This window comes from Anomaloglossus baeobatrachus, chromosome 8, assembly GCF_048569485.1.
Source record: "Anomaloglossus baeobatrachus isolate aAnoBae1 chromosome 8, aAnoBae1.hap1, whole genome shotgun sequence".
NCBI lineage: Eukaryota > Metazoa > Chordata > Amphibia > Anura > Aromobatidae > Anomaloglossus > Anomaloglossus baeobatrachus.
The window spans coordinates 39,667,822-39,684,077 of NC_134360.1; the positions used below are offsets into that span (position 1 = coordinate 39,667,822).

At 48.6% G+C, this 16,256-nt stretch overlaps 1 protein-coding gene across 1 annotated transcript in view; it reads right to left on the reverse strand.

The window, feature by feature from the left end:
• Positions 1 to 15,416, reverse strand: part of PRKAR2A (protein kinase cAMP-dependent type II regulatory subunit alpha) — a 62,365-nt gene extending 46,949 nt beyond the window's left edge. The window contains exon 1 of the mRNA XM_075321495.1: positions 14,946 to 15,416. Coding sequence (XP_075177610.1) covers positions 14,946 to 15,207 — 262 coding nt within the window. The 5' untranslated portion in view covers positions 15,208 to 15,416. The remainder of the gene's footprint in view (positions 1 to 14,945) is intronic.
• Positions 15,417 to 16,256: the final 840 nt, after the last annotated feature.

Sequence of the window (16,256 nt, forward strand, 5' to 3'; positions counted from 1 at the left end):
TGGGAGGACATTCCATTGACTGTAGCAAATTCCAAAGCCCCACTTGGCAACATATTCATACATTTCATAGAGGAGCAACAAAACAGACTATGGCACAATGTGAACAGAGCCTAAACCCAAGCATGTCTTATCAGCTTTGTTGACGTCCATAGAAAGTGGACGTCGACCTTGCACATCCCAGCGATATGCCACATTGTTACTAACTCCTTTCATGCCACTTGCCTATGCTATGTTCTTCTTATGTGACTTCAGTTCCCAGCCTATAGAGATACGTACGGTTCATCCAGACACTGCAACCCATCCTTCCCATTTTAAAGGTCAATATTTGCCTTCATAGATTCCCACTTCCGTCTTGGGCCAAACAAACACCATGTTGTTATGGGGAGGCAGAAACACCGCAGGGACGGCCCTGTCCTCATTTGCGCACTGCCGCTCTTGTAACTATAGCTGCACCGATGCAAAGAACCTTCCAGTCGGGCATTCACATCCTGATATGCCACATCAACTGCCAACATCTCGTGTTATACATTTTATCTCTGGACGACAGCCAAAAAGCCATTAAGTGCACGGACTTGTGTTTTGTTTGTTTTTTATTTTTGGATGACGTTAGAATAGGATGACTTCACTGTGGGAGTCTATAGAGCAGTGTCCCCCCAACTTCAGTCCTCAACAGCCACCAACAGTAACTTTTCAGGATTTCCTTAGTATTGCACAGGTGATGTCATTACCTGTGCAATCAATACTAAGGAAATCCTGAACATGGGCACTGTTGGTGGATCTTGAGGACTGAAGTTGGAGAAACACTACTATAAAAGCATCCAACTACCTGAAACTCCATAGTGGTGTCAAAACTACACTTCCCATCATGCACTGAGCCTGTGGCTGTTTTAGGCCAGTGTCACACTTGCGATTGCCTCGTGTATATCTCACACGAGTCTCACGTTGAATCACCCGGAAAGAACTTGGACTCTGCTCACAGGAGCGGGTCGGTTGCATAGAGATGCATGCAACCGACCCGCTCCTGTGAGGAGAGAGTGAGTCCATGCCGGGTGATGCAACGAGAGACACACGAGAGGCAATCGCAAGTGTGACACCGGCCTAACTTAAACTCTCTTAAGAGTGGACGGCATGTGAGCTGACTTGGATTTTCCCTGAGAAGAGGCTTGAGGGCTGTGGGCAGATGCTTATGTCAGCCAGGCCAATCACTAGGTAGAGGAACATAGCAGCCCCAGAACATCAGACCTCCGGTTTATTGCTGGGTCGCTACGCAGTTATATAGGGAAGTGTATGTAAATCATTGCTGTATCATTATTGCTGCTGGTGTCCAGATAATATGCTCAGGAGACACGTCAGATACCCTCATCATTCGCTCGTATAATAGGTAATTCACGTTAGACAGCTCTGGGTGGATAACACAACGTGACTGCAATCCACAGACTGACCTACAGCCACCCACACATTCAGGCTGATCAACCACGGACATATCTTAAATGTATTTGGAGAATGCTCGCAGCTCAGCCTTTTGTCCTGGTTAGCTGATACACCCGCACACCAGACAATGCTACCAGGTGAACTGTGGCAGAAATGCAAAAATGGGACAGTGAGCCAATGAGAAGCAGGACAGTACAGCGCTGGGGTCCTGGGTTCAAATCCCCCCCCCTCCAAGAACAACCTCTGCAAAGAGTTTGTATGTTCTCCATGGGTTTTCCCAGTTTCCTCCCACCCTCCAAAGTCATGATGATAGGGAACTAAGATTGTGATCCCCAATGAGGAAAGGGGATGACGACATCTCTACTGCACTGTGGAATGTGATGGCACTATACAAGTAAAATAAATCTGAAATGACCCAGTGTATACAGTGTGTGTAGCTCTGCATGAGAGCGGTATTGAACATTTTTTAACACTAGAAGTCCCAGGAATTTTGAGCTCCATAGGGTTCCAATGGTAGAAATGTTAAATGACCCCTCTCTGGGACTTCTAGTGTTAAAGAGGTTATCCCACAAAAGAAAGAAACACAAATGATATTATGCACCTAAAACAACATGTTGAGCCCGTGCTAGCTCACCATAGGTGCAGTGCTGGCTCCCCGCCGCTCGGGTTTCTACATTTTGGCTGCAGCAGGGAAGTGCGCTGTCAACGTGACATTGCGCTGCAGACAAAATACAGAGACCTGAAGCGCCAGTGGGGGGTCCAGCACTGGCCCTAGGGGGTATTATGTGCACTGTTATTTTAGGTGTATAAGAACATTGAGGTCCACTTTAAGATGAGTGTATTATAATTAAAAAAAAAAAAACAAACAAACCTGTATTGTAAAACTATTTGCAAAGTTTCAGCAATTTTAATTTTGAACACATTGTGGCATTACATTCAATGCTCATGACCCAGCACTATGAGACAGAGCCCATAAAGACTGCATGTGTGAAAACGTGGCCTTGGATGGCTGAACAACAGTATATTGTATCCAACTCTGCCTGAACTGTCCACAGCTGACAATCCTTACTAATGCAAGTGTACACTGAAGCCTCAGCACGTACAAAGCTTCCAGTGTAACATGTAGGAGACGCTGAGTAAATACACTGCTCCTGACCCCATCACTATACCAATATATAACGCTAGCAAAAGGCCACATTTATATCCCACAATAACTGGAGCGCAAGTACCTCGGGTATATAACTTACAAAAGATTTCCAGCTATCCCTCCTACACATTCCCCCTGTAGCTGAGAGGGATTTTGCATCTTGTGAAACTGCAATAACTCTGCCATAATCCCAAATCCAATTCCGTGCTCCTGAGCCTTTGTGACACCAGGGCAGTCAATCCATCCAGCCTGGCTTCCAGTGCACAAATGACCATGATAACTTGCCAACTGATGTCTACCAAAAAAGTTAATCTGCCACTTTTGATTTTTTTTTTTTGCCATCATTTTCAGATGCTGTAGTTAAAAAAAAGTCATTCATGTCCCACAACAGGTTTTCAACCCATCAAAAGGAAGCCTGGACCAGACCGCAGAATGCCATCGGCGATCCGACCTTACAACTCATGGCATTATCCAAAATGATGACCATCAGAAAGGATCCCTTGAACAAATCTCCCAGAAAACACCTAGCTAGAATCCTTAGTTTATGACCACCTTAACGTTTAGGCCAATATATTATTGACGTCCAAATTTTTATGCCCGGCCACTAGCCAAACCATCTATCAATTATACATATGCCTCACGTATTAAAAAAAAAAAAAAAAAAAAATAAAAAAAATTCGGTTCTCCGGCACCTCTCACTTCCACATTAGGAGGCGTTGATGTAGCTCCATGGATATCGGCAGACACCTGTTAAAGTACCGTATTTTTCGGATTATAATACACACTTTTCCTCCCAAAAATTTTCCTCTTAAAATCCGAATATAGCTTACTGGGGGATCTGTCTGTGCAACGCTGCGTGCGGGCAGCCGGGCGCCTGTCGCTGCGTGCGGGCGGCCGGGCGCCTGTCGCTGCGTGCGGGCGGCCGGGCGGCCTGTCGCTGCGTGCGGGCGGCCGGGCGCCTGTCGCTGCGTGCGGGCGGCCGGGCGCCTGTCGCTGCCGGCTGCTTCTCTGTCCTGGTGGCCGGCCTGATGGCTGCCACTCTTTGCAGGCCAGCGCGTGGCTGTGCGGCAAGGGTCCCAGTCTGTCCGCGGTCCTGGTTTCAAATGATGGCGCCGGGAGTCAGCGCATGCGCAGATGGAGCTCTTGGATGAGCGCTCCATTTGTGCACACGCCGCTCCGGGCGCCATCATTTGAACCGCACTGGCCTGCTCCACCACTGACCCGTTGCTGTCACCACTGATCTGCCGCTGATGATGCCACCATTGACCTGCCACTGCCAGCACGGACCAGCCGCTGCTGCTAGCACAGCCTTATTTGACTCCGCTCCACCAATGCTGCCACCTCCCTCTGGTAAGGCAACACTGGAGTATACGACAGAGCCCATTTTTATTTTTTGTTTATCTCTAAATTTGGGGTGCATCTTATAATCCAGTGTGTCTTATAAAACGAAAAATACGGTAGAAATTTGTTGTGGAAGAGAGCGCGCAATAGGGTCTTACCCGGTAGGGATAAGGGATATAAAGGGATCACGGCACTCAACTTTTCAGGTTGTGCAAGTCACAACCCCTATGTAGCACATTCAGTAGTGGTATGAGCTGCAGCACCGAGGGGTAAGTATGCAGTAGAACGTGAGGAGAAATCAGGTGTATACTGCGCTGATACTCAATGGTATATTAGTGTAATCTCTTTATTGTTCGTACAAGTCTACGCGTTTCAGAGACATCCGTCTCCTTCCTCAGGACATGAAAAGAGATCCTGAGGAAGGAGACGGATGTCTCTGAAACGCGTAGACTTGTACGAACAATAAAGAGATTACACGAATATACCATTGAGTATCAGCGCAGTATACACCTGATTTCTCCTCACGTTCTACTAAAACGAAAAATACTGTAACTACATCACCTTCCAGTATGGAAGAGGAGAAAGACAACCCCATTACAGCTCATGTGTGGCCCTAAAGCCTATATATCAGCATACACAGCCCCTATAATAATCTGGCCGCATACCTACATGTTGTCTAAGCATGTGGGCATACAGAACAGACTCCTATTGTGTAATAAGGAGATGGAGACAGACCAACTAAAAGTATCAGTGAGGACTAAACAATGACGCTGCTTCTTATAGAGAAATGTGATACAAGGAAATGCATGCGAGGTCTCCAGTTTCGGCACTAGCTCTGATGCACAACCGCTCGATATTCCTGTACTACACGAGCGGCTACATACCACTAGACCTATGCTAGACTAGTGACGTCACCACACCACAGGAATGCAGTAGGAGATGCATTATTTCACCCGTCACTTACAGGGCAGCTAAACAGGAAAGAAAAAAAATTTTGCACAAGTCCCATCGTATGAACCGCCACGTAACATGCAGGACCCCAACATACTCCACTCCTTTGCAGCTCGATTGGTCATGGCCTGAACGCATTGCAAATAATTAAGGCCTCATTCATTCAGTTTGCCTAGCGATGTAGAGGATGAAGACATTTGCGTGCAGACTGTGTAATGTACGAGGACTTTGCAGCAGACTTCTGAATTTAAACCCTACATTCGAAGGGGAAAATCTGTAAAATGTAGCACAGTTAGAACAAGGTTCCGTGTTACAAAATCCAGACAGAAAATGACACTGCACAGACCATTTATTGGGATGTGGTGGTTCGGGGGGGGTTGGGAGGAGAAGAGGAGTAAAGAGTGAAACTGGTGTAATGTTCGCATTTGATATCTGCTAGGTGGTATATTCGGACAGCCCAGGATCGATCGTATGAGATAGATAGAGATAGCTAGATAGATATTTTAGAGGTTCATTCAAACTCTGTGGCTAATATCCATACACTTACATTAGGATAGCCATGGACTGCAGGAGTGAGTCAATTGATAAAGGGCATTTCCATGTGCAGGGAGAACATTAACTTTTTTTTGCTTTGCACACAGGGGATAATATCATAAGGACAGGAGAGTTAGCCTGCGAGTCCCCTTTAAGACGTCAGCCACTCGGCATTAGCGCTTTGTAAACACGATCCCGGCCTATTCCGCGTCTCCAGTGTTTACACAATGTACAGAACAGACCTAAATATTTATAAGAACATCCTGTCCTTCCTATATAGGCCCCATGTGGAAGACGCAGCAGAGGTCCTAGCACATGGCAGCCCCCTCCTTGACCTGCCGCAGCTCAGAGGTGGTGTTCACAGAATGTCACCAGGCTTTGTATGGACAGTCGTATGCCAGCTACCAGCCTTTATCTAGAAAATGTCACATATCCAATTAAGTGGGACTCTCATGATGGTGAGCGGGGCATGTCAGGGTATCAGGCCAGCTGCCTTCCTGGAAATAGAGCTGTATTTCAGGCAAGGAGATCGGCTGGGCACAAAAGTAAGCATAGACCCTGGATGGTATTAAAGGGTATGTTCACACATTAGGATTTGGTGCAGAAATTTCACAATCACTTGCATCTCTTGGCAGGAAAAACACAGTGGCAAAAATGTGCATCTTTGTCACGTTTTTGGTGCAGATTTTTAAAAATGGGCGAGATCTGCAGCAAAAACAATGAAAGCATTGACATGCTTCAGCTTTATTTCTGCTCCAAATCTGTAAGGAATAAATACTCAACGTAAGCACTACACTTCAGGATTCTCATCGACTTTGCTGGATACCTTCAGTTTTTGTGACAAATCTGCACTCAAAAACGCATCAAAAAAGCTGCAAAAACAAAAACGTGCACACTGCCTACTTAAGGCTCTGCTCACACTAGAAAAAGGATTCTTCAAGAAATTTCTTGAGTCTGAAACATTACCGCACTTGCAGTGAAAAACAAAAAACGCACGAATAACGCACCGAAAACCGCATGCGTTTTTACCGTGGTTTTGTGCGTTTTTTTGGTGCGTATTTTACCATTATCTATGGCAAAAAACAAAGGTACCTACAGAAAAGAAGTGACATGCTCATTCTTTTTCTCAAGAAATTCTGCAGAAAGAATGTTCTTGAGAAAAAAAACGCAATGTGCGCACAGCTATTTTTTTTTCCATAGGTTTTGCTGGGGAATGTCTGCAGAAAGGTTAACCATTTTCGCAAGAAATTTCTGCAACAGAACCGTGGGTAAAAACAGTGTGCGCGCACAGGGCCTAAAGCTGGGTCCATACTGCGCCTTTGTACTTAGCCCATAGTATACGTTGGGGGGGGGGCTTTTACTGTAATATTGCATATGCGCCTATTCACCAGATGGAGGCCAAAAGTATGCTTTTCTTGGCCTCTGTATACAGTTTTTGTTTAACTGTATAGGAAAGCAGTGAAGACTGTTTGGCTAAACAGATGGCCACAGCAAAGAAATGTACACCATATGGCATATGTCTGTTTACCGTACACGAATTCCTCAACATCCATCCGGACAGTGGCCACCATCAGGCACAAACCTCCTGAGCGTATGCACCCAACAATAACCACAAGGGTCGTGTGTAGCCAGCCTCACTAAAAGGATGAACATGCAGTGCTGTTTCCCCAAAAATAAGACCTACCCCAAAAATAAGCCCTAAATGATTTGAGGAGTTTTGGACTATGCTTGAAAAATAAGCCCTAATAATAAAATAGAGATATATATAGAGATATAGAGAGATATAGATAATATATATATATATAATTTATTATCTCCTAGTTAACAGTCAGGGATGGTGTTGGGGAGGTAGGAAGTCAAAATGGCAAATTTATCATGGCATTTCTATTCCGAGGTTAAGACTGCTTAAAGGAAACCAAACATTAGGATTTTCGTATATAAGGTAAGGGTACCTTCACACTTAGCGATGCAGCAGCGATCCGACCAGCGATCTGACCTGGTCAGGATCGCTGCTGCATCGCTACATGGTCGCTGGTGAGCTGTCAAACAGGCAGATCTCACCAGCGACCACTGAACAGCCCCCAGCCAGCAGCGACGTGCAAGCGACGCTGCGCTTGCACGGAGCCGCCGACTGGAAGCTGCGGAGACTGGTAACTAAGGTAAACATCGGGTATGGTTACCCGATGTTTACATTAGTTACCAGCGCTGTGTGCAGAGAGCAGGGAGCCGCGCACACTGAGCGCTGGCTCCTTGCTCTCCTAGCTGCTGTACACATCGGGTTAATTAACCCGATGTGTAATGCAGCTACATGTGCAGAGAGCAAGGAGCCGCGCACACTGCTTAGCGCTGGCTCCTTGCTCTCCTAGCTGCTATACACATCGGGTTAATTAACCCGATGTGTACAGCAGCTACATGTGCAGAGAGCCGGAGCCGGCAGCACAGGCAGCGTGAGAGCTGCGGAGGCTGGTAACTAAGGTAAATATCGGGTAACCACCTTGGTTACCCGATGTTTATCTTGGTTACAAGCTTACCTCAGCTGTCAGACGCCGGCTCCTGCTCCCTGCTCGCTTCATTTGTCGCTCTCTCGCTGTCACACACAGCGATCTGTGTGTCACAGCGGGAGAGAGGCTTTGAAGAAAACGAACCAGGGCTGTGTGTAACGAGCAGCGATCTCGCAGCAGGGGCCAGATCGCTGCTCAGTGTCACACACAGCGAGATCGCTAATGAGGTCACTGCTGCGTCACAAAAAGCGTGACTCAGCAGCGATCTCGGCAGCGAGCTCGCTGTGTGTGAAGCACCCCTAAAGCCAGTGCAGCACTGGCACTATCAGGCAGATTATCTACATACCATTAGTGGGCAGCTCGGCGGTTTAGGGTGTGAAATCCAAGTTTATGTAGTTTACAAATTCATCATGTTTTTGATTGACAGTTGCACGTCCCCTGATAATATCCGGGCGGGTTATGCACATGATTCCTGTCCCCCCGCCGCCTGTTCCTCCCTCTCTCTGGCTGTATGCAAATTTCTCTTTCAGTAACACGGCGTCGGAGTCAGCGCCTGCGCATAGCGCTTATCTCCGACGCCGTGTTTTTTAAGCCCGCATTACCCAGTATTGTGCCTTAGAGGGCGGCGCATGTGCCCTCGCTTCTTCAGATCTCGTTGTGACCGTGGGAGCGCGCACGGTCACAACAGGACTGGAGAACAGCTGATCTTACCCTGATTAGCTGCAGCAGACTATATCATAGCTGCAGCTAATCGGGCTAAGATCAGCTGTTCTCCAGTCCTGTTGTGACCGTGCGCGCTCCCACGGTCACAACGGGATCTGAAGAAGCGAGGGCACATGCGCCGCCCTCTCAGGCACAATACTGGGTAATGCGGGCTTAAAAAACACGGCGTCGGAGATAAGCGCTATGCGCAGGCTCCGACGCCGTGTTACTGAATAGAGAAATTTGCATACAGCCAGAAAGAGGGAGGAACAGGCGGCGAGGGGGCAGGAATCATGCGCATAACCAACCCGGATATTATCTGGAGACATGCAACTGTCAATCAAAAACATGATGAATTTTTAAACTTCATAAACTTAGATTTCACACCCTAAACATCCGAGCTGCCCACTAATGGTATGTAGATAATCTGCCTGATCGTGCCAGTGCTGCACTGGCTTTACCTTATATACGAAAATCCTAATGTTTGGTTCCCTTTAAGGACCTTTGGTGACTTGGCAGTCATGTGACCATATCATCATCAAAGGTCTCAACTGCAGGAGCCTAAAAACTGAACAGGAGACAGGCTGATAAGCAGGACTAGCATTAAGGGGAAGAGAGAGCAAACTGGGCAGTTTCACATGGCCCCATTCTCCTAGTTGCCCCCACCGTTTCTATGCCAAGGATACGACTGCATAAGGATCTTGGTTACATCATGGTCATGTGACCATGATGTCACCAAAGGTCTCTTAAAAGCAGGAGTCTAGAGCTGAAGAGACAGGTATGTATGCAAGTGCGTGCAGTGTAATATATAATAACCTCACATATACACACACACGTGCAGGTTTGGAGAGTTATGTTGATGTTCCAGGGTGTGATATGATTAGATTTGAATAAATGTTGATTATTTTTGTTCAAGAATAAATGTGGACTGTTTTTTTCATGACAAAAAGGCATATCCTGAAAATAAGCCCTAGCCCAGCTTCCGGAGCAAGAAATAATATACAGAACCTGTCTTCTTTTCGGAGAAGCACTGTATAAGGGATCTTGCACAAATGGTTAAGGCTGCAGACTCACATTCCTCTCCATCTGCGGGAATTATGAGCATGGACACAAGCAAATAATATAATTACCGATTACCATATGCCACTATGCTGCCAAGCCCTTTAATTATTAACATGCCAACAGGCTGGGAGACTGCGGTTACATATCACAAAGAGGTGATGAGCAGGGGGCACGAGGCCCGCAACAAAGAATGAAGTCACCCCTCACAGTGACCCTCCTGGATATAAAGGACCCGCCTGCACAACAATATATTAGTGACTGGCCATTATCTCATCCAATAATGGTGCCCAGTGATGCTCAGGAAACAAGATGCCACCAACACCTCAGAGTAGGCAAAAAAAAAAAAAGGTCTGAGTTAGGATCAACCACAGAGGTTCTCAATAAGCCAGAGAAGAGGAAAGCCTAATTCCTAGTTTTATCTTCAAAATAAACAGCTGGAACATTTTATTTGTAGGAAATTCCTAGAAGTGAGCGTTACACTTAAGGCCCAGTCACACTAAACTTACCAGCGATCCCAACAACGATACAACCTGATAGGGATCGCTGTTAAGTTGCTAGGAGGTCGCTGGTGAGATGTCACACTAAGCGACGCTCCAGCGATTCCACCAGCAACCTGACCTGGTAGGGATCGCTGGAGCGTCGCTACACGGGTTGCTGGTGAGCTGTCACACAGTCAGTTTTCACCAGCAACCAGTGACCAGCCCCCAGCGCCGCGTGGAAGCGATGCTGCGCTTGGTAACTAAGGTAAATATCGGGTAACCAACCCGATATTTACCTTGGTTATTGGTTACCAGCGCACACCGCTTAGCGCTGGCTCTCTGCACTGGGTTAATTACCCGATGTGTACTGTGGCTACGTGTGCAGAGAGCAGGGAGACGGCACTGACAGCGTGAGAGCGGCGGACGCTGGTAACGAAGGTAAATATCGGGTAACCAAGGTAAGGGCTTCTTGGTTACCCGATGTTTACCGTGGTTACCAGCGTCCGCACAAGCCGGCTCCTGCTGCCTGCACATTTAGTTGTTGCTCTGTCGCTGTCACACACAGCGATGTGCGCTTCACAGCGGGAGAGCAACAACTAAAAAATGGCCCAGGACATTCAGCAACAACCAACGACCTCACAGCAGGGGCCAGGTTTTTGCTGGATGTCACACACAGCAACATCGCTAGCAACATTGCTGCTACGTCACAAAAGTCGTTCCTTAGCAGCGATGTTGCTAGCGATGTTGCTTTGTGTGACATGGCCTTTATCCTGATAGGACCCTTCCCCGCGTGATGTACACAGTAAATCCGACATGTCCAAATCCCAAGACCTTCAACGTGAACTATCAGCGCTGACAGGCATTCTGGCTGGCAGCCTATTCCTATAGGGGTAAGGAGCGTTATATCCAGCCTCGTAATGGACTTTCTTCCCCCCTCTTATAAGAGAAGTAATATAATTTGTCTAATCCGGTGTTGCTTAGAGATGTTCAGTTGCTACCTCCCCCAAAATGTCCCAACTGATACCTAACCCCAGAATCTGTCACAGTACCACACACAGCTACTACATACTTTCTACACAAGACCCTACGAGAGATCAGATACTGGCGTCAAAACGTTTAGGCCAGGGTTCAAGTCAGTATTCACACAGCAGTTTCTGCTATTTCATGTATTCCCCTTACATGGTCACTGGTGTGCATACCTTATCTCCCCATAGTGATGTTTTTTTAGGTTTTTGCACCCAGTTCAGACTTAGAATGGTGTTCCAAACGTTATTCCTATTTGTTAGTATTTTTTCGTTTGTGAACCCTCCCGAACCACACCTATTGCCAATCCAGATCATACGCATAAATAGCCTGGGTCTCAGCTTCCCATACACGGTAAGTTTTTTTTAACTGCATGAGAGGACACACACAAGCTAGGGACCCCAACGTAGAGAAATACTTTGGCGTAGTGTTGGGGCTCTATTGCATTGATCAATTCAGTAGCTAAATTTCTCTTGATTCATATGTTCATGGCAATAATGCAGATTCCAATTTTCACTCTTGCATATAGCTATTGGATTTTTCAAGTCAGTATTCACACAGCAGTTTCTGCTATTCCATGTATTCCCCTTACATGGTCACTGGTGTGCATACCTTATCTCCCCATAGTAACCCCAGAATCTGTCACAGTACCACACACAGCTACTACATACTTTCTACACAAGACCCTACGAGAGATCAGATACTGGCGTCAAAACGTTTAGGCCAGGGTTCCCTAACTCCAGTCCTCAAGGGCCACCAACAGTGCATGTTTTCAGGGTCTCATTAGTATTGCCCAGGTGATAATTTAATCACCTGCAAGAGTGATGATTCCAACACCCATGCAATGCTAAGGAAATCCTGAAAATATGCACTGTTGGTGGCCCTTGAGGACTGGAGTTGGGGAACCCTGCTTTAGGCTAAACTGTGCCCAGGCCGATCCCCCAGATCAGAGGTGCACTTATTTCCAAAATCAAGGTACTCTACACTTAGGCTACTTTCACACTTGCGTTGGACGGCTTCTGTTGCTATCCGCAGCCTTGAGGAATTACGGTAACCGTTGCAGGAAACCGTTTGATTCCTCATAGACTTCTATTAGCTACGGATAGCAACGGATGGCCTTGTATTGGGTCCGCCCCACGGCGCATCAGTTCTTTTGACGCTGACCGTCAGCGACCATTGGGCGGATGGAACGCTGCATGTAGCGTTTTTCTACACTTGGCGGAGTGTCAAAAAAACGCAACCTGCAGGAATCCGTTGGCGTCCATTGTTTTTATAATGGACGCCTATGGTGGCGGATTCCGTTAATGCATCCGTCTTTACACAACTGCGCATGCCCAGATGTGTAAAGTCAAGGAAAAAAACCTATAACGGATTGCGTAATTATGTACGATCCGTAGCATCCATTGTGCCACTATATGCAACGCATCCGTTGCATGCGTCACACAACGCAATGCTTCGGATACCGTTCAACGCAAGTGTGAAAGTAGCCTTAGACATGTAATCATGAACTGGGGCATTTGGTGATTTGTAGTAAAGTCAAAAAATGGTTTCCTATCCAAGTTTTTTGGGGCAGTACCACAGGAAGCCACGGTGGTGACATTGCAGCTGTATCACCAGTTTATAATCACTTGCATGATATCCCTTTTATACCAAGACACCACATTATAAAACGAGCCCCTGCAAATCGCAGGACATCCAGCACTAGGCGTCCGGTGTCATGTGCGGCAGATCCCCATGATTATAATGAATCACGTTATGACATTATGGAGCATAATATGGCACAGGATCACTAGATCCCAGGCAATAGTAGTAGTGGATCCCTCATCTGTACATCATACAGACATTCATGGGCTTCACATTGTGCAGAGGCCTCAGGTAGATCATATTATAGATGAGATGAGAAGGGGGGGGGTGATTTCTCCTACTCAACTCCTCTCTTCCAAACTATCAATCATGGACAGAGGACGTCAGAAGCAGTCACTGGTGACCTATAGATTAGCGAAGTCACATTATATAACACACAGCCACCATTCAATAGTGAAACTACAACACCTCCATCCATGCAGCCTGACATCAGTCATCCCTGTGATGCCCGGACCGTACCCCGGCATACCAATGCACCAAAACAATAGACAAAGTTTCTCATCATACAGTGATATTGGGGTATTCCCAATACAAGGAACAGAACCCTCCAATGCCAGGAATGAAGGGACCACAGCGCTTCACATTGGCAACAACCCAGTCACTTCAATGGGCATCACTTTTCTAAATCCAGTGCCTGGGATGCAATGGCTGCTCCTTGTTTCTAAGGATCTTGGTGGTCCCTAAAGTCAAATACTAAGGCTCCTTTCACATTACATTCTGACCTCCGGTTCAGTGGTCCTGTCGGAGTTTCCGTCCAAACGCCCTGCAAAACGGGTTTCGGACACATGCACCAATGGGGCCATTTACTATAATGGTGCAGAAGGAGTCACCATGTGCTTTGTCGGGCACTATTTTCGGGCTTAAATGCTTACTGGAGGTGGACACCCAGACGAAGTCTATTATGTCTGGGTGTTCGCCTCCAGAAAGCATATACGCCCGAAAATGGTGTATGACAAAACACACAGTGACTCCTTCTGCACCATTATAGTCAATAGCCCATCAGCGCATGCGTCCGTTTCGCAGGGGGTCGGGGCGGATGCCCCAACGGGACCACTGAGCAGAGGTCAGAACGCAATGTGAAAGCAGCCTAAGAGATCATAAAGAGATTGCACATCCTAAAGATATATGCAGAGGCCCGTCGGGCACAGACCCGCGCGCAGAAGCCCGTCGGGCACAGACCCGCGCGCAGAAGCCCGTCGGGCACAGACCCGCGCGCAGAAGCCCGTCGGGCACAGACCCGCGCGCAGAAGCCCGTCGGGCACAGACCCGCGCGCAGAAGCCCGTCGGGCACAGACCCGCGCGCAGAAGCCCGTCGGGAACAGACCCGCGCGCAGAAGCCCGTCGGGAACAGACCCGCGCGCAGAAGCCCGTCGGGAACAGACCCGCGCGCAGAAGCCCGTCGGGAACAGACCCGCGCGCAGAAGCCCGTCGGGAACAGACCCGCGCGCAGAAGCCCGTCGGGCACAGACCCGCGCAAGTTTAATGCGAGACCCCACTTACAAAGATTCAAAGTCTCCTGTCCGCATGATGAGCATAATGGACATTTCCATTGTTACAAAGGTCCCCCGACTGTGTACACGTCCTCACAGGGTGCCCCCATAATCACAAGGCAGCAGATTATCTACCCAATAAACAATAAGACCTGGTGATCTAACTCAACTGGCAAGCCTCCTATCCCCCCCTATATCATCTGCTGGGGACGGGGATCAGTTGCAATGGAGTTTGGCGCTCACTCCCCCTGTGGCGCCCCCACAGGAGACATGACACTGCACTGACCCTGTATAGGGGTCCCCAGAACAAGGACAACTCCTGGAAATTAGGTGGGGGGGGGGGGGGGGGAGGGATTCCCTCAGTTAAGCCCCACTACAAATGCAGAGAACATCCCCTTTAAAAGGTGACTGACATGTGATTCTTATGGGGATACAGCCTCAACAGCACGAGATGTGGGGGGCAAGGAGACCCCAGGATATAGCATGGGGGGCAGACTTAAAGGGGAAATGCACCCAATATGCCAGTAAATGAGGGCTGCACTTCCCCTTTAAGAATGACCCCGTCTGACAGGTGAGGATGAGTGACGGCGGAGAGGTTCTGCAGCAGCCGCGGTTGGGGCCTAGGTTATCGGGCTCTTACGTTCGAAGTCTGAGTCGTCGTCCTCGTCCTCTTCGTCGTCGCCGTTGGACTCGGTCTGCATCGGTTCTCCGTCAAAGTTGACCCCGCGGCCGTGAGGCCGGAGATCGGCAGCGGCCCCGGCGCCATCCTGCAGCCGCTTCTCCTGGAGCCGGGTGAAGTAGCACACGGCGAAATCGACCAGATCGTGAGGCCGTTGGCGCAGAACCTCCACCGTGTAACCCTGCAGCAACTCCGTCAGGCCGGGCGGGATCTCGATGCTCATCGTCCCCCGGGGGGCTGCTCCGTCACCGGCTCTCCGTACAGACACACACCGCACCCTCCCTCCTTCAGCGGAGAACCCCCCTCCCTCCCTGCCCCCGTCACACACGCACAGCGGCCGCTGGGGGGGCTGAGGCGGCGGCGGCTCCGGGATTCACCTCAGAGCCGAGAAGCACCGGCGCACTAATCCTGCTAAACCCAGGAGGTGGAGCGGCTCCGGGTGTGCGCGCAACAAGAGGGCGGGAAAAAGGGGGCTGGCCTATTGGAGGAGAGGGAGGGACGCATCACTGACGTCATGAGCATTTCTTCCGCAGGGACTTATTTTTTTTTTTTATTTTAGTTTTTTCTTAGGCGTGGCACGGCTACATGTATTTGCATGAAATGACACCGCCCACTTCGAGTCAACCAATCATAAGGAGACTTTGATAAATAACCACGCCTTTTTGACGTCACTACTAGCGTTTGGCCTTGAGCGTTGTGTATAGTCAGTCAGTGCGGGCAGTGCACAGTGTGCAGGGGAGGATGATAGTATGTGCACAGTATGTGCGATACCTCAGACCATGGTGGAGAGTTATAAGGGCTAATGTGGGAGAAAACAACAGTTCCAACCCATCCATATAATAAATAGTGCTCATAACCCGCTGGGACATCAGTTGTCGCTGATTTCAGCTGTGTAATGGGGTGCTCCCGGGATACAGCAGGTCATGTGGGGTGCTCCCAGTATACAGCAGGTCGTGTGGGGTGCTCCCGGGATACAGCAGGTCATGTGGGGTGCTCCCAGTATACAGCAGGTCATGTGGGGTGCTCCCAGTATACAGCAGGTCGTGTGGGGTTCTCCCAGTATACAGCAGGTCGTGTGGGGTGCTCCCAGTATACAGCAGGTCGTGTGGGGTTCTCCCAGTATACAGCAGGTCATGTGGGGTGCTCCCGGTATACAGCAGGTCGTGTGGGGTGCTCCCGGTATACAGCAGGTCTTGTGGTGTGCTCCCGGTATACAGCAGGTCCTGTGGGGTGCTCCCGGTATACAGCAGGTCCTGTGGGGTGCTCCCGGTA